A 27,880-nucleotide genomic window follows, 5' to 3' on the forward strand; every position below is an offset into this window, starting at 1 on the left:
AAGTCTGTTGACCTTTGACTACCACACCTGTGCCCAGCAGTGCTTTAAGCTGCTCAAGGAGAGAGTGAATTGAACAGCTAAACAAGCTAGAGAATAGGAAAATATCAAGGTCATGTAAAGAATATATTGCACATGCAATAGTCTTAAGAGAATCCATAGACCATCAAAATTCATTTGTCACTACCCCACTTAGATGACAAAGAATAGACAGTGGAGTCTTTGGCCAACAGATCCAACAAGGAAGAGAAGACATGAATGCTTCCTCTATTGTCTGAGGCTGCAGGTTTTGTTGCCTTGTGGTTTGGTGCTTGCCAGCTTCCCACCCTTTGAAGCTACATAAAATCCGCATCCTGTGATGTCTAATGCCAGGTTAAAATATTTGGGCAAACTCAAAATATCTCTAGCAAAGTGTGATTGTGTCTATTTTTTTTCAACTTTGGGAACTTTGCACAATCCTTTAGCACCATATTTCCATCCATATAGGAGCATGAGAAACCACGTGATTCTGTCAAGTCACTGCGTAAGAGCCCCCAGTATAGTGGCTCTAATTCTAGAGTCCAAGGATGGACTATGTGATGATAAAAAGCTGCTCTGGGTTCAGTAACATTGAATGAATGTATACTTTACTTATCACAATGTTGTTTCCCTTACAAATTGAATACCAGGAAAAGACGTGAGTGAGATGATTTTTAAGGTCTCCAGGCCATGCTCGGTGGCTAAATCAATTTTCAGACTGTTTGTCCTAACTCTGCAGGCCCTGGGGATCCACAGCCCAGGCTGGAAATCAGATCTGCAGAAGCTATGAAAGACAGTAAGGCAACAACACTCTTATTTAATGATTTCCCTTCTCATTCCTAGGTCTGGGGAAAATAAGACATGCCAAAACACTGGCTAACAAGAGAGGCTCCTGAACACTCTAATGTCACATCCTCAGCCCTGCTCCTGGCTACCTCAGAGAGCGCTGAGAGTGTCTAGCAGACGTAAGAACTGTCTATTAGAAACCCTCAGTATTCATTTTTTGGGGGGAGGAAGAGGGGGGAAGGAATCTAGTTTAATGGAAATGATAACCAAAAAATACTGTCCTGAAATCTTAACATTTCAAACTCAAAAGTCACTTCCACTCTTTATCCTTGATACCCATCCTTACTTAAAAGGGCATAATGGACACAGATTTTGACTCCCTTTTAGGATTCTAGCAACAGCATGATCTGGGAAGACAAATTTTCAGCCCTTCTCAAATCCATCTCCTAAATCACTTTATCTCATCCTCAGTATTCTGTGGTTTTCAAGCATCTTAAAGAACTTTCTAAAATAAAATATTAGTCAAAAATACAATATATAACATAACTAAAAGGGTAAATGAGTTCTCCAAGCAGCTGAAATCTTTGTTATTTAGCTAAAACACTTCATTGTTGGTGGATTCTCTGGAGCACCTTCCCGGAGCCAAGGATTCTATGGTCACCCACTTTGAAAGCCACTGGACTAGAAGATTGTTAAGTCCCTCCAAGGTCTGAAATGCCTTGACTCCCCCCACCCCATGGTCTATGCCCCAGGACTTCAGAGGTGTCCCTTGGTGAAGAAGTTAAGCTTGTCTTCTCTGGTAATTGAGGCTTAGAAAATAAACACCAGTTTTCCCATACTTATAATTTGTCCTTCAGATGATGGGTCTATTCACTGAACAAATCTGTCTTGAATAGCTACATGGATAGGTTGGGTAGAGGAGCTGTATTTGGTTCTAGAAGTTATAACTGCAAGTCATAGGACCCTTGACCATGGTGCTTACTTTCTGCCTGGTGGTTTGAGAGAGAGAAGCATTTTCATCATGCCTGCTACAAGTTCAAGGTCAATTTTATGTCTAATATAAGAGGAACAAAAACTGATCATATTGCTTACAGCAAGAACTGAACATCAGAATTCTTGCATTTTCAAGGATATGTCAATAACTTGGTAATTTATCTTGACTGACATTGAAATGAGTACAATAAGATTTACTATGCACTAAAAAGAGATTTAATGTAGTCTGTGAGGAATTCAGAAAGAGTTTTACATTGCTTGATAAAATCTGCTAATAACAACTCATCACTACTTTGAAGAAGAATGAGATCATTAATCTCATGTAAGATACATAGACATGGACATCCACCCAAACACTTCAGAAATTAACTCAAACTAAAAAAGTATACTGAGTTCTCTATATTAGTGAGGAAATTATGCAATGCTTTGTTAGAGCTCTTAGGAAATAAAGATATGCATTTGGAGAAGGGGGTAGATATTATCTACTAGGAACCCGGTAGGGGTAGATATTATCTACTAGGAACCCAGTAGGAAAAGAAGAAAATAGCTACATGTTGAGCCCTGCCAAGCGATGCTCCATGACCGTCATTTTTTATCTTTATATGCCCAAGAGCTAGGGTGATAGAAACTATATGTCCTCAATTTCCTAGCATACTTTCTATTTGATATAATTTAATTTTCAAATAAGAACCTCACCACGATTTTATTGGCTTCATTAAGCAGCACTGCCCCCATTTTATAAGAGAGGAAACGGAGTCCAGGGGTGAAATGACCTGGATATCTACACCACCAGAGGGTGACATGAGGACTCCCACACTCTGCTCCCCCGAGACCCAGGCTCCTGCTTAGGATTTCTGTTGAACATGTTGCCTGAAAATCCACTGGAGTAGTCTGTTGGTATAGAAAATATCTGGGCCTCAGATTTTCTGTGACGATGGGTAAATCTCACTTATGAGAAAAAGTTATACAGTCCCTTTCATGCTTCTGGCTTCAGTGCCACTTGGCTGTGCAGATTTCTAAAAGCTTTTGAATAGACTAATAGACATGGAATTGTTCTGAACATCTGTAAGCAAAATATGAAAATGTATTACCCAGTGAATGAACATCCTGGGTTTTCTTGCCAGAACTGGGGTTATTTGTGTATTAGGCTAATGCACTGAAATTAACCCAGAATGCTTATCCATGGCAGAATGTCTTTTCATATTTTCATCTGTATAGTAATTATTATAAAATGTAAGAATAATTCTCTATCAGGGTATTCAGGAGTGTGAATAGCTCAATTACTTCTAAAATCAATGTAGTAAAGCAACAGCATGTCCGTTAATCAGTTGGTTTGCATAACAAATGTTTGGGGAGTGTGTGTGTGTGTGTGTGTGTGTGTGTGTGTGTGTGTGTAGAGAAAGCCAGGTCAGCGCAATTCTTTAAAACAAATGTGAAAAATCAAGCTTGCATTTGACTATAGAGGAAGAATTCTAGGAGATATGTATTCACATTATTCAACTTTGTATCATAAACAACCTTCCCTTAGTGCCTAGTACAATGTATATGGTACATTCCCAATAAATGATGCACTTAATTCATTCAAGAAAGGCTACATGAAATGTAGGCTCCTCATGGCCATTCCAGTCCAAGTTCTACAGGTTCTCTAGTGCAGGCATACACAGCGCTTTCAGGGAACACCAAATGAATGAATGAATCTTGGGAATCATTTTAGGAATAGAATGGTGGCCACTAAGACTTAAATTACCTCTCAGCACATCTCTTAGAGACAGATATGAAACACAACAAGAAAGAGTCGCCAAACAATGGCTGTGGCAATGTAACCCCACATCCAAGCTGAGACAGGGCTCCTAGTGCAGGAGTTACAGCTCTCAGAGCTCAAGATTCAGGCCGCAAACATCCAGGAGATGCAAGTTTCTCAGCCTGTGAGCTCTGGGTTCAGTGCTAATTGATGAGTCCAAGGAAGGACGGTTTAGATGCCTGTTACAGAAGGATGGTCACTTTTAAAACAGAAAACTTAAATAAAATGGTGGACACATGTGAGGGAGGAGGAGTTTGCTGCAAAAGGCAAGGAGGCAGTCACAGCCTTTAGAAAATCACGGTGGCCTGGCTTCTGACTCAGTTTCCAAGGCCAAAATTCTACTCTTATCATTTAATTCAACCCAAGGTTAATCCAATATGGAGAGAAGGACCCTTGTAGACTAAACTCACAATAGACTGAGACATACATCTCAGAATGGCTTTTCATTTTGAATTTAAAATGAGAATTAGAACTTTCTGGCTGACTGGCCTGGTCTCTTTATTTTATTTCTGTAAATAATATCTACAGGAGGACAAAAGGTGAGAAGTTTCTATAGAGTGTGGATCAGAACAAAAGGAGTTAGTGATAGAACTTAAAAGTGTCTTGATGTCAGGTTCCGAGAGTCTGTCCAGCAGCCAAACTTTACAGAGCAACCCACAGGGTGCCAGCAGGACCCTCCTTTCCCAGGCTAGCCTGGCTAACCAGCCTCCCTTCTGAGATCCTATTTATTTCTCTTTTACATATGTCAGGGCACTCCATCAGGTTACTCTGAGGTCTTCTAGACCTGGAAGCCAACTCTCTTCAAAGTGACTGCCTATCTCCGCTCTGATGTATTGTAGGCTTACTTTATACTCTCATTCCCAAAGGGCAACTTTATTGAAATTCTTTAGGAACAGTTGTCCCCTTGTATCTTCTACGTAAGTTAGGCTCAAGTCACATCTAGATCACTCAGCGTGGAGCAGACCCATTGGTGAGCCATTCATGAATGTTTTGCTTACATCCGAGACAGAATCAACCCTATCCATGTATATCACCATGAGACTCACCTGCTCTCCTGTCTGTTAGAAACAGTATATCTTTTCTATGTGCCCAATGCAACTCCAGCTCAGATTTCAGAATCACAGGCCCATCAACAGCCACAAAGAAAAACCATTCTGACATTAATCTGCATCCTGTCTTAATGCACATTTACTTTTATACTCGTGCACACACTGGCACACTCATTCATTCTCTGAGGCTGTGCATACCCACTAGCAAGCAGGCATAAAAAATATAGCCAATGGTTTTGATTCCATGCTTGTGACCAGTGATCTGTGTGCCTAGGCAATGCTTGTGGAAGTTCTGACATTTGTCATCATGGGATGGGGGGAGTGGTATAGCTTATCCTATGGATTTTGAGAACTACCCCTCTATTTATGACACTTGCCCCCCAAAAACAAATGGTACCTTAGGTTCCAAGTATACTGCTATATGAGAGAAGGAATTTGGCAAGCAATTCAGGTCCTTAGGCTTCTTTTCTTGAATGAATGAATGAATGAATGAATGAATACATACATACATACATACATACATACATACATACATACTTTTACAAAAGATTCCTGGGTTGTGACCAAACTTAATTACAAACACAAAAGTAAGCAATTTTGAAATTAACTCAAATACTGGAGCATAGACTAGTATTTCTCTCACATGAAATCTCAGCAATTATTATGCATCTGAGTGGAGACTTGGTTTTTCTCCCTTACAAGTGAGACCCCTCCAGGGCTGACTTGTTCAACAAGGCTTTGAGCACCTGAGGCTTCAGTGCGGAGGCCCCACCAGTATAACTTGCTTTCTGTCTTCCCCATCCTCATCTCGATCAAAAATATTTAATTAGCTGGTTATCATAATTACTCTAGCTGGGGACCTTGTTTGTTCTCCTTCCCTGCTATTCCCAGGATCTGTAGGCTCTACCACTTCTGTGCCAGAGGGACCTTTCTATCACAGCTTCTCTGTGCCTTTTTGTTTTTCCCTTTCATGATCAGAAAAAAAAAGAAAAGAAAAAAAGCCTGGGGGGAAAAATCATCTCTCCTTCTGTGTCTGGGTAAAACCCTATAACTACCTTGTCCCAATCAGGAAAAGTTTCCATGACAACCATGCTTCCTGATGCCACCACTAACTTAGTGTTCACATCAAATAGACAGTCCTTTACCAAGCTCCATGGTGCTTGTACTTCACCATTGCTAAAGGCCTCTAACACACCAGCTGTCTGCATGAACTGGATCTTAGAAGGATCTTTTCCTCATAGTAATCATTAAAAAGCACACCAATATACTAAAAGGTATAGTAGAGACATAGATATGAAAAAGAACATGTGACGTGGTGGGGGGAAGTGTGAATAGACAAACGGAGAAGCACTGGGACATAATGAGAGTTGGGTGCCTTACACCATGGTCAATGTCCTCAACTTTGAGCTAAGAGCTAATGAGGTTGGAATTCCTCCTACATATGACCCATGGATTAAGGGACTTTTTCTCTCTGAGCCCCAATACTCCCTCTGTAAAAGACAGAGACTGAGACACTTCATGGGACTGTTTGGAAGATTAGATGATAAAAAAGCAAAGATGCGAAAAGTGCTTAGTAAGTATCTGGCACATAGTAGGAATTCAACAAAGGGGGATTATCATGTTATCATTGTGAAGGTGAAGAGTTGAATTGGAATGAGTCTGAGCAAACAAGCAATCACAATATTTGAATTGATTATTAACATTTTACTAATAATAAATAGATATTTAAGGATTTTCCTAGCAAACTTTTCTCTTAGGCTATTAAGCCATACCTGCAATTACAGGAATGAATCTATTCATTTCCATTCCTGAGACTTAAGGGGATATACCTGGGCAATCTCCAGGGTTCATCTAAATCTCTCTGTTTATAGTTCTGCATAAGCATTTGTTTAATTTTGAAACAGAAGCAAAAAAAATGGATTAACCACTAAAGTATTTGTTTGATATTCCACATTCTCAACAGCAATCAAGAATATTTCAATTCTTGCACTGGTCAGTGTGGTTCAGTTGTTCAGTTGGTTGGGCATTGTCCCATGCAGGGGTTGTGAGCTCAATTCCACATAGGGGGCATGCAGGAGGCAGTTAACAGATGTTTTGATCTCACATCAATGTTTCTCTCTCTCTCTCTCTCTCTCTCTCTCTCTCTCTCTCTGTCCCTCCCTCCCTCCCTCTCTAAAAATCAATAATTTTTAAAAAATCTTTTAATTCTTCTCTAGAGGCAAAAAAACAAGAACATGTATTTATATAATATTTTCATTGTGTCATAGCTCAAATTTCATTTCAAAATCAGAATTCATGTTGTAGAAAACATTCAATATCTCATTACTGAACAAACTCCCATATTCCAACTCCTCTCCCACCCTCATTTACAGTGCCCGAAGAGAGGTGAGAGGGCCCTCACAAATAAAACCAATTCAAACTTTTATTTTTAATAGATAAAACTCTTTTTGCATTTTTAAAAAACCTCATTTCTGTCAATATATCTAGATAATATATCTAGATAAATTCTTCCTATTAAGAACTCTTAAGAGTGAATAAAATAATCTTTATAAATGCGTTGTAGAGTATGAACATTCCTCAAAAAATTAAAAAGAGAATTATCATATGAACCAGCAATCCCTCTTCTGGGTATACATCCAAAGAAAATGAAATCAGTACCTTTGAACTCCCACACTCACTGCAGCACTAACCACAATAGGCAAGATATGGAAACAACCTAAGAGTTTGTCCACAGGTGAATGGATAAAGAAATTGTGGAATATATACAATGGAATATCATTCAGCCTTAAAAATAAAGGAAATCCTGCCTTTGCAACAACATGGATAGACCTAGAGGTTATTAATGCTAGGTGAAATAAGACAGATAGAAAAAAAAGTACTGTATGATCTTACTTATAAGTGGAGTCTAAATAAGTCCAACTCATAGAGGCAGAGAGTAGAATGGTGGTTCCTAGGGGTGGGAGTAGGGGGAAATAGGGAAATGTTGGTCAAAGGGTACAAACTTTAAATTATGTAGGATGAATCAGTTCTAGAGATCTAATGTACATTAGGCTGACTATAGTTAATAATACTGTATTGGAGAGAATTAAAAATGGCGGCAGAGTAAATGGATGCTGCATGGACATGCTCCTAGGAACAAATTGGTATTACAACTAAAATACAGAAAAACTTCCTGAATAATCAACGGAAAAGTCACAGGAGAGAACCCTGATACCCGAGGACCAAAAGTAGAAACTACATAGAGACTGATAGGAGGGGTGGAGGTGTGAAAAGTTTGGCCAGGCACCCACAGGCAGTAACTGAAGTCCCAGAGAGATATCTCAGCTGTGGGGGGTTGCCACTGAGAACTCTGATATCTAATCCCCAAGCTGGGCCCCCCAGCAGAGAGCACCAAAACTGAGGAGAGTACCCACATAACATCTGGCTGTGAAAAGCAGTGAGGTGCTGTCTGCCAGGGAGTAATAGCTGAAAATTCAGGCACCCTCTCAAAGAGCCAACACATAAAATTTCCAACACACAAGCCATGTACCTTGTGCTCCGACAGAGGGAGAGTGAAGTGGACTGGAGCTGTGAGAGCAGAAGCCAGGACTGGGACTTGGGGGATAGAGCTCAGAAGGCAGACACCCCAAGTTTCCTGGGCTGAGTCATTCCCTCCTGCAGCAGAGGACATCTTTCCCACATAGACATTTGCCTTGCCTGGGGGGAAGACAGTTGACACAACTTATTGGAAAATACCTTGCCCCGAAGTAACAATTAACCTCCAGGCAGAAGAAACTGCCCCATCCTGTTGGAAAAACTCTCACCACACCTGAGGATGCTTGCCTAGGGGAAAATTCAAGTCAAAATCCTATCAGTCTATAGGCAGAGGCAGTCTCTGGAGGCTTTGAGTCTATGCCTGATCTAATTAGTCAGAAACAGCCTTTAACACTGTCCTGCACTAGAGATTGAGGGGTGTAGAGGATCTACCTAATACAGTAGTTCCTCGAGGTACGTCGAAGATCAATTCCTATGGCGCGACATAACGCAATTTTCACCGTAAGTCAGAACCCACCTACATAAGCACCTACGTCACTCACATGGAGCGCATACACAACAGTAATGAACTGAAACAGTAAAAAAAAATTTAAAAGAAAGATAACACTTCCTGACCTTTACTTGTGGTAAATAAATAATTTAAAAAACATAAAGCATATATGTACATATATCAAAATGATGGAACTTTTTATTATAAATAAATGGGAGATGGCGACGTAACCACAATACAACGTACGTCGAGTCCGATGTAACCCAAGGACTGTCTGTACATAGTCACAAGCCCAAACAGAAAGCCAAAATGAGGAGACAAAGAAACAACCCCCAAATGAAAGAACTAGAGCATTCTCCAGAAGAAGAGATAAATGAAGCAGAGATAAGAAACTTATCTGAAACAAAGTTCAGAGTAATGATGGTAAAAACACTTAACAGCATGAAAAAAAATAGTAATGATGAAAAAAAAGAACAGTCAGAGATAAAGAATGACATAACACAAATAAAGAACACATTGGAAAGTATACACAGCAGATTAGGAAAGCTGAGGATTGAATTGGTGAATTAGAAGACAGAGTTGAAAATATCACTCAATTAGAGAACCAAAAAAAAACACCACAATTTAAAAACAGGATGACAGCTTAAGGGAGCTGTGGGACAATATGAAACATAACAATGTTAGAATAGCAGGTGTGCCAGAAGAGGCAGAAAGAGAGAAAGGCATAGAGAAGGTGTTTGAAGAAATAATGGCAGAAAACTTCCCTAACCTGGTAAAGGAAAGTGTCACACAAGTTCAGGAGGCACAGAGAACCCCAAAACAAGAATAACCCAAACAGACCCACACCCAGACACATCATAATTAAAATACTAAAAGTTAAAGACAAAGAGAGAATCTTAAAGGCAGCAAGAGAAAAGAAAGCTGTTACCTACAAAGGAGTTCCCATAGGCTGACACCAGATTTCTCATCAGAAACTCTACAGGCCAGAAGGGAATGGCATGAAGTACTCCAGGTAATGGAAAGCAAGGATCTGAGACCAAGATTACTATATCCAGCAAGGTTATCATTCAAAATAGACAGTCAAATAAAGAGCTGCCCAGACAACAAAAAGGCTAAAGGAGTTTATCACCACCAAGCCAGCATTACAAGAAATGCTAAAGGGATTGCTGTAATGAGAAGAAAGAGAGAGAGAAACCTAGCCATACAGAATTAAAATGGCAATAAATAAGTACCTATCAATAATAACCCTAAATGTAAATAGATTAAATGCTCCAATCAAAAGGTGTAGGGTAGCTGAATGGATACAAAAACATGATTCAACTATATGTTGTCTACAAGAGACCCACCTCAAAACAAAAAACACACACAGGATGAGAGTGAAGGTATGGAAAAAAATTTACCATGCAAATGGAAAAGAAAAAAAAGCTGGAGTAGCAATACTCATATCCTACAAAATAGACTTTAAAATGAAGGCCATCACAAGAGACAACAAAGGTCACTACATAATACTAACTGGATTCATCCAACAAGAGGGTATAACCCTGATAAACATATATGCACCCAATATAGGAGCACCTAAATATGTAAAAAACTTCTAGAGGATTTTAACAGAGAGATAGACAACAATACAGTTATAGTAGGGGACTTTAACACCCCTCTGACTTCACTGGATAGATCTTCCAGATAAAAACTTAACAAGGAAACAGAGACTCTAAAGGACACAGTGGATCAGATGGACTTAATTGACATTTATAGAACATTTCACCTCAACAGCAACAGAATATACATTCTTCTCAAGTGCACATGGATCATTCACAAAGATAGACCACATGTTAGGACACAAAACAAGTCTCTACAAGTTCAAGAAGATTGAAATCATGTCAAGCATCTTCTTAGGTCACAGTGGAATGAAATTAGCAATCAACTATCGTAAAAACATTCAAACAAATGGAGGCTAAAGAGCATGTTATTAAGCAATGAATGGTTACCAATGAGATCACGAAAAAATTAATACAACTTCCTGGAAACAAATGAAAATGAACACACAACAACCCCAAATCTCTGGGACACAGCAAAAGCAGTCCTGAGAGAGAAGTTCATAGCACTACAGGCATACCTCAAAAAAAAATTAGCAATAAACTACTTAACCCTACAACTTAAAGAACTAGAAAGAGAACAAGAAAATTCCAGAGCAAGTAGAAGGAATGACATAATAAAGATTAGAGCAGAAATAAATAACATAGAGACTAAAAAAGCAATACAAAAAAATCAATGAAGAGGAAAACCAAGATGGCGGCATAGGTAAACACCGGAGATTGCTGCTGCAAACAACCACTTCAAAAATACAACTAAAAGATGGAACGGACATCACCCAGAACCACAGGAAGGCTGGCTGAGGAGAGATTCTTCAACTAGAAGGAAAGAGAACAGCATACCGAGGCTCAGAGGAGGCGAAGTGTGGAAAATACAAAGGTACGGAGGTGTGCGTGGAGCCAGCTGGTGGCTGAGGGCGCGGTTGTCGTTTTCAATCAGGAGGGAGTCTCAGTCTCTGGGCTCCAGATCCAGGCGAGTCTCTAGGGACTCAAACTCAAACGGGAGAGGCGGGATTGTCTGGCATCAGCTGGAACGTGAGGGCAGCTTTCTCTCCGAGGTTTGCAGCGGTTGCTGGGGTTCTGAGAAGCAGAGCCTCTGGGAACGGGACTGAGAGCAGCCATAACTTCTCCCTCCGCCTGCCCTGTTGATCCCGCCCAGCCCAAGCCCTGCGCAGAGCCATTTGCCGGATAGCCTCAGGCAAAGTCTAGATTAGCACCTCTCCAGAGGACAGAAGTTTTCCCACTGCAGATACAGCTGATTCTCACAGACAGTCGGCCTGGTGGTCAAATCCCTCTAGTATTAACTACAACAATCAAGGCTTAAATAGAACAAGACTTCGCACAAAGACCACAAGGGGGTGCACCAAGAAAGCATAAAAAATGCAGAGACAAAAAAACATGACAGAAATGGAGGATATAGAGCTAAAAAACGCACTTTTGAGGGCTTTCAATAATGTGCTAGAAGCTGCCAATAAACTTGATGAGAGCCTCACAAAATCTAATGAGACCCTCGATGTTGTAATAAAGAACCAACTAGAAATTAAGCATACACTGACTGAAATAAAGAATATTATACAGACACCCAATAGGAGACCAGAGGAGCGTAAGAATCAAGTCAAAGATTTGAAATGCGAAGAAGCAAAAAACACCCAACCGGAAAAGCAAAATGAAAAAAGAATCCGAAAATACGAAGATAGTGTAAGGAGCCTCTGGGACAGTTTCAAATGCACTAACATCAGAATTATAGGGGTACCAGAAGATGAGAGACAGCAAGATATTGAAAACCTATTTGAAGAAATAATGACAGAAAACTTCCCCCACCTGGTGAAAGAAATGGACTTACAGGTCCAAGAAGCGCAGAGAACCCCAAACAAAAGGAATCCAAAGAGGACCACACCAAGACACATCATCATTAAAATGCCAAGAGCAAAAGACAAAGAGAGAATCTTAAAAGCAGCAAGAGAAAGAGACTCAATTACCTACAAGGGAATACCCATACGACTGTCAGCTGATTTCTCAACAGAAACTTTGCAGGCCAGAAGGGAATGGCAAGAAATATTCAAAGTGATGAATACCAAGAACCTACAACCAAGATTACTTTATCCAGCAAAGCTATCATTCAGAATTGAAGGTCAGATAAAGAGCTTCACAGATAAGGAAAAGCTAAAGGAGTTCATCACCACTAAACCAGTATTATATGAAATGCTGAAAGGTATCCTTTAAGAAGAGGAAGAAGAAGAAAAAGGTAAAGATACAAATTATGAACAACAAACATGCATCTATCAACAAGTGAATCTAAGAATCAAGTGAATAAATAATCTGATGTACAGAATGAACTGGTGATTATAATGAATCAGGGACATAGAAAGGGAATGGACTGACTATTCTTGGGGGGGAAAGGGGAGTGGGAGATGCGGGAAGAGACTGGACAAAAATCGTGCACCTATGGATGAGGACAGTGGGTGGGGAGTGAGAGCGGAGGGTGGGGCGGGAACTGGGAGGAGGGGAGTTATGGGGGGAAAAAAAAGAGGAACAAATGTAATCTGAACAATAAAGATTCAATTAAAAAAAAGAAAGAAAGAACAAAAGCCTCTCTAACAAAAAAAAAAAAATCAATGAAACCAAGAGCTGGTTCTTTGAAAGGATAAACAAAATTGATAAACCATTAGCCAGACTCATCAAGAAACAAAGAGAGAGGACCCAAATAAATGAAATCAGAAACAAAAGTGGAGATGGAACCACTGACAGCACAGAAATACAAAGGATTGTAAAAAAAAATACTATGAACAACTATATGCCAACAAGTTGGACAATGTGGATGAAATAGACAAAATCCTAGAAAAATACAATCTCCCAAAACTGAATCAGGAAGTATCAAAAAACCTGAATAGGACAATAACAACTGATGAAATAGAAGCAGTAATAAAAATACTCCACCAAACAAAAGTCCAGGTCCAGATGGCTTCACAGCAGAGTTTTACCAAACATTCAAAGAAGAACTAACACCTATACTCCTCAAACTATTTCAGAAAATCCAAGAGGAAGGAATACTTCCAAACTCTTTTTACAAGGCCAGCATTAACTTAATTCCAAAACCAGATAAAGACACTACAAAGAAAGAATTACAGGCCAATATCCCTGATGAACATAGATGCTAAAATCCTAAACAAAATATTAGCAAATCGCAACCAGCAATATATTAAAAAGATCATACACCATGATCAAGTGGGATTTCCAGGGATGCAAGGCTGGTACAATATTCACAAATCAATAAACGTGATATATCACATAAACAAATTGAAAGACAAAAATCACATGATCATATCCACAGATGCAGAAAAAGCATTTGACAAAATCCAACACCCATTTTTGAAAAAAACTCTCAGCAAAGTGGGAATAGAGGGAGAATATCTCAACATGATTAAGGCCATATATGACAAACCTACAGCCAACATCATATTCAATCGGCAAAAACTAAAACCATTTCCCCTAAGAACAGGAACAAGACATGGATGCCCAATGTCACCAGTCCTGTTCGACATTTACTGGAAGTGCTTGCCATAGTGAACAGAGAAGAAAAAGAAATAAAAGGCATCCAAATTTGAAAAGAAGAAGTAAAACTGTCATCATTCGCAGTTGATATGATATTGTACATAGAAAACTCCAAAGACTCCATCAAAAAACTACTAGACTTAATAGATGTATTCGGCAATCTGGCAGGATACAAAATTAACACCCAGAAATCTATGGCCTTTATATACACCAATAATGAACGCACACAACGAGAAACTAAAAAAAAAAAATCCCATTTACCATTGCAACAAAAAATTTAAGATACCTAGGAATAAACTTAACTAAGGAGGTAAAAGACCTATACTCAGAAAATTATAGGACATTGAAAAAAGAGATAGAGGAAAACATAACAATTGGAAGAATATACCATGTTCATGGATTGGTAGAATCAACATCATTAAAATGTCTACACTACCCAAAGCAATCTATATATTCAATGCACTTCTCATTAAAATACCAATGGCATATTTCACAGACCTAGAACAAACTGTTCAAAAATTCATATGGAATAAAAAAAGACCCCAAATAGCTGCAGCAATCCTGAGAAATAAAAACAAAGTTGGAGGGCTCACAATGCCAGATATCAAGATATACTACAAAGCCACTGTTCTCAAAACTGCCTGGTACTGGCACAAGAATAGACATATAGACCAATGGAACCTAACAGAAAACCCAGAAATTGACTCAAGCCATTATGCCCAATTAATATTTGACAAAGGAAGCAAGAGCATACAATGGAGTCAAGATAGTCTCTTCAATAAATGGTGTTGGGAAAATTGGACAGATACATGAATAAAAATGAAACTAGATCACCAACTTACACCATACACAAAAATAAACTCAAAATGGATAAAGGACTTAAACGTAAGATGGGAAACCATAAAAATCTTACAAGAATCCATAAACAGCAAAATATCAGACATATATTGTAGCAATATCTTTACTGATACAGCTCCTAGGGCAGTAGAAACCAAGGAGAAAATAAACAAATGGGACTACATCAAAATAAAAAGCTTCTGCACAGCAAAAAAAACCATCGACAAAACAACAAGAAAGCCCACTGCATGGGAAAATATATTTGCCAATGTTATCTCCAATAAGGATTTAATCTCCAACATTTACAGGGAACTCATACAACTTAACCAAAGAAAGATAAACAATGCAATGAAAAAATGGGCAAAGGACCTACATAGATACTTTTCGAAAGAGGACATACAGAAGGCCAAGAGACATATGAAAACTTGCTCAAAGACAGTATTCATCCAAGAGATGCAAATCAAAATGACAATGTGGTACCATCTCACACCTGTCAGAATGGCTATCATCAATAAATCAACAAACAACAAGTCCTGGCGAGGATGTGGAGAAAAAGGAACCCTCTTGCACTGCTGGTGGGAATGCACTGATGCAACCATTGTGGAAAACTGTATGGAGTTTCCTCAAAAATTAAAAATGGAACTCCCATTTGACCCAGTGATCCCACTTCTAGAAATATATACCAAGAAATCAGAAACACCAATCAGAAAGGATATATGCACCCCTATGTCCACAGCAGCACAATTTACAATAACTAGGATTTGGAAACAGCCTAAGTGCCCATCAGCAGATGAGTGGGTTAAAAAACTGTGGTACATGTACACAATGGAATACTATGCTGCTGTAAAAAAGAAGGAATTCTTACCATTTGCAACAGCCTGGATGGACCTGGAGAGCATTATGCTAAGCAAAATAAGCCAGTCAAAGAAAGATATATATAACATGATCTCACTCATTTGTGGAATATAATGAACAATATAAACTGATGAACAAAAATAAAGCCAGAGGAAAAACTTATTTTAGAATAATTTTTACTTATATAATAAAAGTAATTCTGTTATTTGCAGATTTTTAATATTTCCTACAACTTTTGTGATATTACACTATGTTAGTACAGTTTTGGTAATATTATTGTATTTAAAATCTTTGTTCTTGAAATATTAATGCTTATTGCATGTAACATTTTATTTAAAATAGTTTTTCTTGAAAAAATAAAATGATAGAAAATATAATAATAATAATAATGATAATAATAATGTATTGAATATTTGAAAGTTGTTACAAGGGTAGATCATAGGTGCTCTCACAACACCAAAAAAAAATTATGTAAGGAGATGGATATGTTCATTAGCTTGACTGTAGTAATCATTTCACTGTATAAAACAACACTGTAAATATACTAGTACACAATTTGTATTTTTAAATTGAAAAATATTTAAAAGAAAAAATGTGTTTTAAATGCTACCTGAGCTGGCAGAAAAGTAAAGCGAATCCTTGAAGGCCAGAAACAGAAAATAAATCCACAGAGGGTATCTAGTATTCTAGCTAGAATTTGCCATGGTGCATCTGTCTATTTAGCCAACAAACATTTTTTTTATAATAGGCCAGATCACAAATATTTTAAGTTTTTCAGGAAGTACATACTCTGTTGCATCCACTCAACTCTGCCATTGTGTCATGAGAGCATGCATAGATAGTATACAAATAATGGGTATAGCCCTGTTTCAATAAAACTTTATGTAAATAGGCAGCAGGCAGAATTAAGCCTTCAAGCCATAGTTTGCCAATCCCTTCTTTATAGCCTGGCTTTTAATATTTCTCCCTCAAGAAAACATGTCTGGTATGACACATTTGTCCCATGTGGTAAACTGTTGTAGGCATGGTCACAATATCTTCCATCTCCCTGTACACATGCCTTGGGGAGTTCCTCTCACAATGACTCTGGGATAGACCATATGACTTGTTTTGACCAATGAGACAATAATAAATGTAACATCAAAAGAGACTTGAAAGTACTAGCAGAATGGGGCTTGTCCTCTCTTGCTGGTCCTGGAATCTCTGAATCCATCACCATGTGAATTAGCCCAGGCCAGCCTGCCAAAGACACATGGTCCATCATCCCCATTATCCCAGCCAATAGGAAGCATTAACTGACAGTCAGCACCAGTTGCCAGACATATAAATGAAGCCATCCTAAACCAACTAGCCCCAGGCAACCCACCAGTTGACCGTAAGTCCCATGAGTGAGTCTAGATGAAACCAGCAGAAGAGCTGCCCAACTGAGCACAGCCTAAATTGCTGAACTACAGAAGCATAAGCTAATATATGATTGTTTTAATGATTACATTTTTGGGGTTATTCTGCAGCAAAAGCTAAATTATACATTCCATAGGAAGTTTATTATCTCCTAAAAGTAAAAAGTTCAAGTCAACAAGTCTATGGAAAGAAATGGGGAATAGAAGACTGAGGAAGCACACAAAAAATGTATTTCCATTTTAAAGATCCTATCACCTGCCAGCAGGGACAAGCCCTTCCTTGTTCCTCCTCATATATGCTGGAACAAATTCTTCCTACCTGAGCAGACTTCTTGGTAAGTTGGATTGGAAGTGTAGCCTCCTGCATAGCCAACTTGAGTTGAATATACTCCTTTCAGGGTCCAAAATTTCCTCTCCGCTCCCCAGAAACAGCCCATTCCTAAGAAAAACATAAGATACTGATTAGTCCTTAGAGGCCCAGTGCACAAATTCATGCAAGTGTGGGGTCCTGCTGGCCCACCCCAATCGGGGCCGATCGGGATTGGCTGGCTGGGGGGGCGGGGAGGGGATGCGGGAGATCGATCAGGGTGGGGGGCCAATCGGGGATGGGGCTGGCTAGGAGAGGGACCACAGATGGTTGGCTGGCTGGCCCCGCTTACTGGTCAAACTCCTGGTTGGTCGAACTCCCGCCCAAGGGGACAATTTGCATGTTAGCCTTTTATTATATAGGACTAGAGGCCCAGTGCACAGATTCATGCACCAGTGGGGTCCCTTGGCCTGGTCTGAGCCCTCCTGCAATCCGGGACCCCTCGGGGAATGTTGCACTGCCAGTTTTGGCCCGATCCCTGCAGGCCAGGCCGAGGGATCCCACCGGTGGACGAATCCATGCACCGGGCCTCTAGTATACATATAAGATCTTTGGTTAATCTCTTCCCGCCTTCCCCATTCCCCCTTCCCTCTGAGATTCATCAGTCTGTTCCATGTTTCCATGCCTGTGTGTTGAGCATCTGCCCCTGGTGGTCAGTGCATGTCATAGCTATTGGTCGAACAGTTGAACAGTCGCTTAGGCTTTTATATATATAGATAAAATAGTCGTTGCACTGTTTCACTAGAAAAGAGAAGCTGTTCCTGTGATTTAGTAATAAAAAATAACTCAGATTTTATCATTTAAAGGAGAGGTTGTAACATTTAAAAATAATTTTATTTAAGATTCTTTGCATAGAATGTCTCTGTGCTTTAGTTTGCAAAAGCATAGAAAGCCTAACATTTCAATGAAGTTAGTAAAGCTACACTTTTCCAAATAACAGTAAAAGGATAACTGCTTTTGATGAATGATTTCCTCACTTGATTCATTATGGTCTCATCAAACCATAATAACTTGTATTAATAGTAGAAAGTTATTTAACAATCAGCATCCTTATCATGCTTTTCAAAAAAATTCTAACAAGGAAAAGTAACACTAAAATACTGATTTAAAAGGGAGACCTTCCCCAAATCAACACAGATTGACAAAATATTTTATTAACGATTTCACATATGTGCTCAGTTTTTTAATTTTTTTAAAGTCATAAACCTTTATGTGATAGATCACTGCTCCCCAAAAAGAACAGTTTCCAGAATTCTATTACTGAGTGTAATGAATGAGAAAAAAGAGAGAGCAGAAACACAGGGAAGGTAGGAACAAAAAACAAAGCAACTCACAAAAATAGCATTGCAATCAACTAGCAAACATGGTGCTCAAAACAGTAGATACTGGATTCCTTTGAACATATGAAAACTAAGCCCCATCTCTCATGAATGCACATACACGCATCAAAAATGATGACTTATATTTCCCTGGGCTCTAAAGAGCCCTCATTTTCCACCATGAGTTTCTAACTGTGCACAATGGCTATCTGTGGCCAATTTCTAGATGTAAACAAGATGCCTGCCTCACTCCAGTTTTATATGGCACTATTAAGTCATGTATAAATAAGATCCCGGTTGGAACAACAGTTGGCAAATTAATATATGCCTCCTACTATGATCACTATATTTGTTAGATTTGATGACAGAGCTGAAAGAAAAAATAGATCGAAGTTTACTGAAATTCTTGACAATTGTTAATATTCTACTTTAAATATTCAGAGTAACAATAACCAAAAAGCAATGTGCATAGCATTACATATTACACAAAAATATATTTGCTCAAATGTGTTGGGAAATATACTAACCAAAAATAGGTTAACAGTTAAAATATACAATAGAGCCAAATGATGAAATTTAATGCAGTAAAAAAAAATTACTGTTGTAATAACAATGCAACATGGAAATATGTATACGCTTATGTCATCATTGCCTAAAGCTAAATTTACAAAGAAAAAACAATTATGTGCATGTTTTCATTACAACTATGAAAATATATTCATACCAAAGTAGACTAGAAAAAATATAGTTATAACATAACTGTATTACAGTGATGAGAATATAGAAATATTTTTTTTACTTTTCAAGCTTTTCTGTAACTGAGTCATATTACTTTAAAAATGAAAAATGTATACATTTTTAAAAGGAAAACAAAAAATTCAAAGGAAAACATAAGCATATGCATTACTTGAGTTATACACTGCTATATACCATGCTCCTGTTTGCAAAGGAAATGTCTGCTACTAGTGGATATAACTAAATATTTACTGAGTATTTATAAAAATTGAGTATCCTCAAGTCTCTGGAACAAGAATTCACTATTAATTTTATTTCATTGCATTCCTGAGATGTGGGAATTATGTTAGTCAGGGTTCTCAAGAGAAACAGAACCAATAAGAGAGATGGAGAGAGAGAGAGAGAGAGAGAGAGAGAGAGAGAGAGAGAGAGAGAGAGAGGAGAGATGGAGAGAGAGAGAGAGAGAGAGAGAGAGAGAGAGAGAGAGAGAGAGAGAGAGAGATTGATTGATTATGAGAAACTGGCTCCCATAATTATGGAGGTTGAGAGGTTGCCCAGCTGTAGTCTGAAATCTGGAGACCTAGGAAGCTGGTACTATAATTTGTTCAAACCCAAAGGCCTGTTAACCAGGAGCACTAATGTTCCAGGGCAGGAGAAGATGGATGTCCCAGCTCAAACAGAGGGAGTGAATTCACCCCTCCTTTGCCAGGCCCTCAGTGGATTGAATAATGCCACCCATATTGGTGAGGGAGGTGTCCTTTACTCAGTGTACCAATTCAAATGCTAATCTCTTCTGAAAACAGCCTCACAGACACACCCCAAAATGAAGTTTTATCTGGGCATCCCTTAGCCAGCTCAAGATAGCACGTAAACTTAACCATCACAGGAATGACGATGATAGGAAATCTCTGGAGAAGAATGGGTAGAAAGTGCTCTGGACAGCATTATTGAGCATAGAAAGCCACGGACACATCCAGGAGTTGTACAGTGTTCCAAGCTGAAGGCACCCTGGCCCCTGAAGTTCAGAAGTCTGCAGTGTGGGTTGGATAAAATATTTCCATATTGCACAAGAACTAACAGTGATGGTACCAAAGTGCACTGCAAGTATTCTACGCACAGGTACATGACTGGCTATTTTAGCAGCCTGCCTACCCTGACCATTGTCTTACAGTCCCATACAGATGGCCCCAGACTCTATATCCTCTATAACTTCACTACATCCTCATGGTGTAGATTTATAAAACTTAAATGATTTTTGCAAAACCAAAAATACGTGCTGCTAGTAGAGAGCTATTTAATCCCTACCTTTCCCCCCACTTTTTTTTATGTTTACCTGTTGATTCAGCATACATATATGTTATTTCCAGGAGGTAAAAACTAATAAATGTGATGAAAACACACAATTAAACAGAATTGAGGAATAGTAGATTATATGAGTAAGAAGCAACTTAGTATATCCATACATTTCCCTTTTTTAAACCTTTATTGTTCAAAGAGTTGCATATGTCCCCCCCTTTCTCCCCAGTGCCCTCTTTTAGCATTGACCCCCTATTTAGCAAAAATCAAGACAAGACCCTGCTGAAGAAGGAAGACCCGGCTCCAGCTGGGCAAAGGCCTCCAGGGGGTCTACGTGTGGCTGAAATAATGCCTCAGGAACCTGGTGTATAATTAATGTCAAATTTTCTAGAGAGGTACTTACTTAGGATAGGGGTTGTCGTAAGAATAAAACTCCTCCTTGAAGCAATATGATGTTTTATCTAGTGCCTTCCATTACAACCTAAGCATTCTATTATTTGGTTTTGAGAGTGTGTGTGTGTGGAGGGGGGGTGGGGGCGGTGGGTAGTTAAACAAAGAAAACAGGTTTATTTTGGCAAAGTACTCAGAATTTATAATTGTCTAGTCCACAACATGAGTATCATCAAAGAAGATATAGTATGCACTATTTTCTATAAATATTTTTAATTTTTTATTATAAAGTAAAACACAGATACAGAAAAGCCACACAAAACAAATGCATATTTCAATGCATTATTTTTAGGTGAACATCCTTGCAACCAGAACTTTGCCACCCACCCAAGAAACCTCTCTTTGTATCACACCCCAATCACAAGTGCTGTCCTTCCCCCAAAAGTAACCATTATTTGACTTTTATTGTGATCATTTCTATCTATATCTTTATATTTTTATCACTCAAGGTACCCATCCTAATTATTTTGGTCTTGCTCAGTTTTAACAATTTGATGTCCTTTAAGTTCTTCTTTTTTATTATTTAAATTTTTTATTGTTTAAAGTATTACATGAGTCTCCTTTTCCCACCATTGACGTCTCCCGGGCTGCTCTCACTCCCCAGCACATGCCCCCACCCCCCTACTGTCTGTGTCCATTGGCCATGCTCATATTCATGCATACAAGCCCTTTGGTTGATCTCTTACTCCCTCACCCCCCGCCTTCCCTCATAGGTTGGACAGTCTGTTTGATGCTTCTATGTCTCCGGTTCTATTTTTGTTCATCAGTTTATGTTGTTCATTATAGTCCACAAATGAGTGAGATCATGTGATATTTATCTTTCTCTGACTGGCTTATTTTGCTTAGCATAATGCTCTCCAGTTCCATCCATGCTGTTGCAAATGGTAAGAATTCCTTCTTTTTTACAGCAGCATAGTATTCCATTGTGTAGATGTACCACAGTTTTCTAATCCACTCATTTGCTGATGGGCACTTAGGCTGTTTCCAAATCTTAGCTATTGTAAATTGTGCTGCTATGAACATAGGGGTGCATATAAGTTCTTTTCATCGACAAGATCCCTCTCCATTCTTTTCCTTTTAATTTATCCACTGAAGAACATGTGGGCCAGTTAACCTGCAGTGTCCCACAGTGTGGATTTGGTTATTTACATCCTCATGATGCAATTCACCTTGTTCCTCTGTCCGCAGTATTTCCTGCAAATTTGAAGCTGGATCCAGGGGCTTTATCAGACTCAGATTTCATCCTTTGGCAAAATTATAGGTGGTACTATGTTCTTTTTTTTATTTTAAAAATTTTCCATCTTTATTGAGATACAACTGACATGGGGCATTGTGTAAGTTTAAGGTATACAATGTGACAATTTGACACACATATATATTGTGAAGTTGTTATAATAAAGTTAGTTAACACATCCATCACCTCACATAATTACATTATTTATAGTGAGAACATTTAAGATCTACTGTCTTAGCAACTTTCAAGTACAAAGGACAGCATTATTAACTATAGTCACCATGCTAGATCTCCAGAAGTTATCCATATTACACTGGAAGTTTGTACCCTTTGCCAATAATCTTCCCATTTCCCCCACCTCTAAGCCCCTGACAATCACCATTCTAATCTCTGTTTCTATGAATTTGACTTTTATTTTAGATACCAATATAAGTGAGATCATAGAGTATTTGTCTTTTCTCTGTCTGATTTATTGATTTTTTTAAGAGAGAGTGAAAGAGAAGGGGAGAGAGAGAGAGAGAGAGAGAGAAACATCAATGTGAGAGAGACACATCATTTGGTTGCCTCCCTCATGTGCCCCGACTGCGGCTGGGGGTGGAGCCTGCAACCGAGTTATATGCCCTTGACTGGAATCCAACCCATCAGTCCGTGGGCCTACACTCTATCCACTGAGCCAAACTTGCCAGAGCTCTCTGTCTGATTTATTTCACATAGCATAATGCCCTCAAAGTCCATCCATCTTGTCACAAATGGCAGGGTTTCCTTATTTTTTATGGCTGAATAACATTACTGCGTGTGTGTGTGTGTGTGTGTGTGTGTGTGTGTGCGTGTGAGAGAGAGAGAGAGAGAGAGAGAGAATATCCCTATCAGTCTATTGATGGACACTTAGATTATTTCCATGTCTTAATTATTGTGAAAAGTACTAAAATAAACATAGGGATGCAGATATCTCTTCAAGACAGCGATTTCATTTCCTTTAGATATATACCCAGATGTGGAATTGCTTGATCATATGGTAATTCTATGTTTAATTTTTTAATAACTTCCATACTGTTTTCTATAATGTCTATACCAATTTACATTCCCACCAATTAGGGTTCCCTTTTCTCCACATCCTTACCAACACTTGTTATCTTTCATCTTTTTGGATTTAGCATTCTAACAGGTGTGAGGTGATATGTCACTGTGGTTTTGATTTTGCATTTCCCTTATGATTAGTGATGTTGAGCATCTTTTCATGCATCTCTTGGCCATTTGTATGTCTTCTTTAAAAAAGTCTATTCAGGTCCTCTACCCACTTTTAATCAAATATTTGGAAGTTTTAATGGTTTGCAAATGTTTTCTCCATATCATTGCCTCTTCATTCTATGGACTGTTTCTGTCACTGTGCAGGTGCTTTTTTTGTTTGATATAATCCCACTTGTTTATTTTTGCTTTTGTTGCTTGTGCTTTTGGTGTCATAGCTAAAATATCATTGCCAAGGCCAATGTCAAGGAGGTTTTCCTCTACATTTTCTTCTAGGAGTTTTATCGTTTCAGGTCTTATGTTCAAGTCTTCAATCTATTTCAAATTATTTTTATAATATCCATTTTTTCAACATCATTTACTTGAAAGTCTACCTTTCCCCCATTGAGTATTTTTTACTCCATTGTCAGTTGTCATTTGATCATATATGTGTGGGTTTATTTCTGGCCTCTCTATTCTATTCCATTGGTCTATGTGTCTGTTTTTATGGCAGTGCTATCCTGTTTTGATTACTATAGCTTTGTAGTATAATTTGAAGTCAGGAAGTGTGATGTTTCCAGTTTTGCTCTTCTTCCTTAAAATTACTTTGGCTCTTCAGGGTCTTTTTTGTTTCCATACAAATTTTAGAAATTTTTTTTCTATTTCTGTGAAAACTGCCATTGGAATTTTGATACTGGGTTTGATATGGGATTGCACTAAGTCTATAGAAGACTTTGGATAATATAGGCATTTAAACAATATTAATCCTTTCAATCCATGAACATGGAATATCATCCCTCTTATTTGTGTCTTCTTCAACTTCTTTCATCAATATCTTATAGCTTTCAGTGTATAAATTTTTCACTTAGGTAAATTTATTCCTAAGTATTTTATTGTTTTTGATGCTATTATGAGTGGGAATGTCTTCTTTATTTCTCTTTCAGATATTTCATTGTTACTGTATAGAAATGCTATTGATTTTATATGTTAATTTTATACCCTGCAACTGAATTCATTGGTTAGTTCTAACAATTTTTTATGAACTCTTTGGGATTTTCTATACATAAGATCATGTCATCTGCAAACAAAGACAATTTTACTTCTTCCTTTATGATATTATGCCTTTTATTTCTTTTTCTTGCCTAATTAGTCTGGCTAGGACTTCCAGTATAATGTTAAATAGGAATGTTGAGAGTAAGCACTCTTGTCTTGTTTCTGATCTGAACAGAAAAGCTTTCAGTGTTTCACCATTGAGTATAATGCTAGCTATGGGTCTTTACATGACCTCTATTATGTTGAGGAATAATTTCTCTAAAATAATGCCTTCTAAAATTTATTGAAAGCTTTTACCATGAAAGGATGGTCAGTTTTGGCAAATGCTTTTTCTGCATCTACTGAGATTCATGGAATTTTTATCCTTCATTATATTAATGTGGTATATCACATTTATTGATAAGCATCCTTGCATCCCACTTGATCATGGTATATGATCCTTTTAATGTACTATTGAATTTGGTGGGAATCCTCGCCTCATCCTAACATTAGTGAGAATGCTCCAATAAGTATGAAATTTGTTGAATGTTTTGACGGATATCTTTTTTCAGACTAGGAAATTGTCCCTCCATTTTTAGTTTATAAATAGCTTTTTATCATGCATGAGTTTTGAGTTTTAAAAATACATGCATTCTTTTGAGATGATCATATGTTTTCCCTGTTTAATCTCTTACAGTGGTATATTACATTTGTAGATTTTTTTCTGAACCACACTACAGTAAAACTTACCTACTAATAATGCATTTTAATATTGAAGAATTACTTTTGCTAACATTTTATTTTTAAAGTTTCCACTTATGTTCATAAGAAATATTTGTCATGATTTTATTTCCTTGAACTATCTTGGCCAGAATTAGTATCAAGGTTATATTGGCCTCATGAAATAAATTGGCTAACATTTTCCCCCCTCCTATGTAACATTAGAAAAGAATTATTCATTCCTTGAAGTTACAATAAAACTTTCTGAACCACCTTGTGTCTTTGGAGAGGAGAAGGGAGGGATTAAGGGTGATTTTAATTGCTGCACTGTTTTTCATTTATTCAAGTTTTCCTAATTCTATTTCTGTTTACGAGGTTTATATAACAGATCTAACCTTGGCTGTCATTGATCCTCTTTTTTGGTTTCTATTTCTGCTCCCTTTTTTATAGTATCTTGGTGTGCACTTTACTTTTAGTCTGCTGTTTTCATACCTTCTTGATATAAATACTTAACTTATTTATTTTTAAGTGTTCTTGTTTTCTGATAAATGTACTTCAGTACACATTTACCTCTAAATTTTGCTTTAAAAGATCTCACATATTTAGATATGTAGTACTTTTCTTGTCATTCTTTAGCAAGTATTTTATAATTTTCATGTTATTTCCTTTTTAACCAATTAATTATTTAAGGTTGTACATTTTAATTTTCAATCATATGGCCTGTTTTTTATACTATCTTTTCATTTTGATGCAATTTTATTATATTGTCCTTAGAGAGTATGGTCTTCATTATGTCCTTTTTAAAATTTGTTGAGATTTCAGAAGGTACCAGACCCTGATGGGGTGAATTCTATTTCATGAGGTCAGCCCCCACACAGTAGCTCAGAAACTATAGTAATGGCCAATCCTCACAGCCTGCCAGCATGAGGGTCAACCCAAAACATGGACATGCCAATTACAATCAAGACTCAAATACAATAGGAGGACTCATATAACCCACACTAGAAACACTCCTGGAGCACCCAGCTCAGGTGATCAGGGAGACTACACCACTGGGCCCTACATAAGACCATCCTACCAACACTGGGAGACATAGCAAATCAACCTGAGAAACAAACAAAGAGAGGCAGCCAAAATAGGATACAAAAAACAAAAAAACAAAAACTATGCCCCAAATAAAAGAATAGAAGAAATCTCCAGAAAAAAAGGACTAAATGAAATGGAGGCAAGCAATCTACCAGATACAGAGTTTAAAACAATGATTATAAGGATGCTCAAGGAACTTAGAGAAAGAATAGATGGACTCAGTTATAACTTTAACAAAGAAGTAGTAAGCATTAAAAAGAACATACAGACCATTAAAAAAGAACCATTCAGAAATTAAGAATACAATAACTGAAATGAAGAATACACTAGAAAAAAACAGCAGAACATGTGAAGCAGAGAATTAAATCAACAATTTGAAAGACAAGGTAGCAGAAAACACCAAATCAAAACAGAAAAAAAAAGAATTTCATAAAATGAGGATAGTTTAAGGGACTTTTGGGACAACTTTATGCTTAACAAAATCCATATCATAGGGGTACCACAAGGAGATGAGAAAGCGCAATGAATTAAGAACCTATTTGAATAAATAATTACTGAAAACTTCCCTAACCTGGTAAAGGAAAGAAAACACACAAGTCTAGGAAGCACAGAGTCCCAGACAAGACAAACCCAAAGAAGCCCATACCAAGCAGAAATTTAAAAAAAAAAAAAAAAAAACAGAGTCTAAAATAAAAACAATTCAAAAGGTCAATGAAACCAAGAGCTGATTCATTGAAAAGATAAACAATACTGATAAATCTTTAACCAGACTCATCAAGAAATAAAGAGAGATGATCCAAATAAATAAAATCGGAAGTGAAAGAAGAGAAATAATAGCTGACACCACAGAAACACATGGGATTGTAAGAAAATATTAGAACAATTAATTGTATGGCAACAAAATGAACAATATAGATGAAATGGATACATTCCTACAAACATATTATCTTCCAAAACTGAATCAAGATGAAAGAGAAAATCTAAACAGACTGATTTCAGCCAACAAAATCAAAGCAATAATTTAAAAAACTCCCCAAAACAACAATCCTGGAGAAGATAACTGCATAGATAAATTTTATCAAATAGTTAAAAATGAATTAACACCTATCCTTTTCAAACTATTTCAAAAAATTCAAGAGAAAGAAAGACTTCCAATGTCATTTTAGGAGGCCAGCATTATCCTGATTCCAAAACCAGATAAAAACATTGCAAAGAAAGGAAAGTATAGGCCAATACCCCTGATGAATATAGATGCTAAAACCCTCAACAAAATATTAGCAAATCAAATTCAGCAAATCAAATACATTAAAAAATCATATACCATGATCAAGTGGAATTTATTCCTAAAATACAAGTTTTATTCAATATCCACAGATCAATTAATGTGATACACCACATAAACAAAATGAAGGATAAAAATCATATGATCATATAAATTGATGCAGAAAAAACATTTGACAAAATCCAGCTCCCATTTATGACAAAAACTCTCAGTATAGTGGGAATAGAGGAA

At 37.6% G+C, this 27,880-nt stretch overlaps 1 protein-coding gene across 1 annotated transcript in view; it reads right to left on the reverse strand.

Moving 5' to 3' along the window:
* MSRA (methionine sulfoxide reductase A) overlaps positions 1-27,880 on the reverse strand; it is a 379,272-nt gene that overhangs the window by 176,854 nt on the left and 174,538 nt on the right. Inside the window, exon 3 of the mRNA XM_006081917.3 lies at positions 17,224-17,343. Within this exon, the coding sequence (XP_006081979.1) occupies positions 17,224-17,343 (120 nt within the window). The remainder of the gene's footprint in view (positions 1-17,223; positions 17,344-27,880) is intronic.

This window comes from Myotis lucifugus, unplaced genomic scaffold (assembly GCF_000147115.1).
Source record: "Myotis lucifugus unplaced genomic scaffold, Myoluc2.0 scaffold_1, whole genome shotgun sequence".
Lineage (NCBI taxonomy): Eukaryota > Metazoa > Chordata > Mammalia > Chiroptera > Vespertilionidae > Myotis > Myotis lucifugus.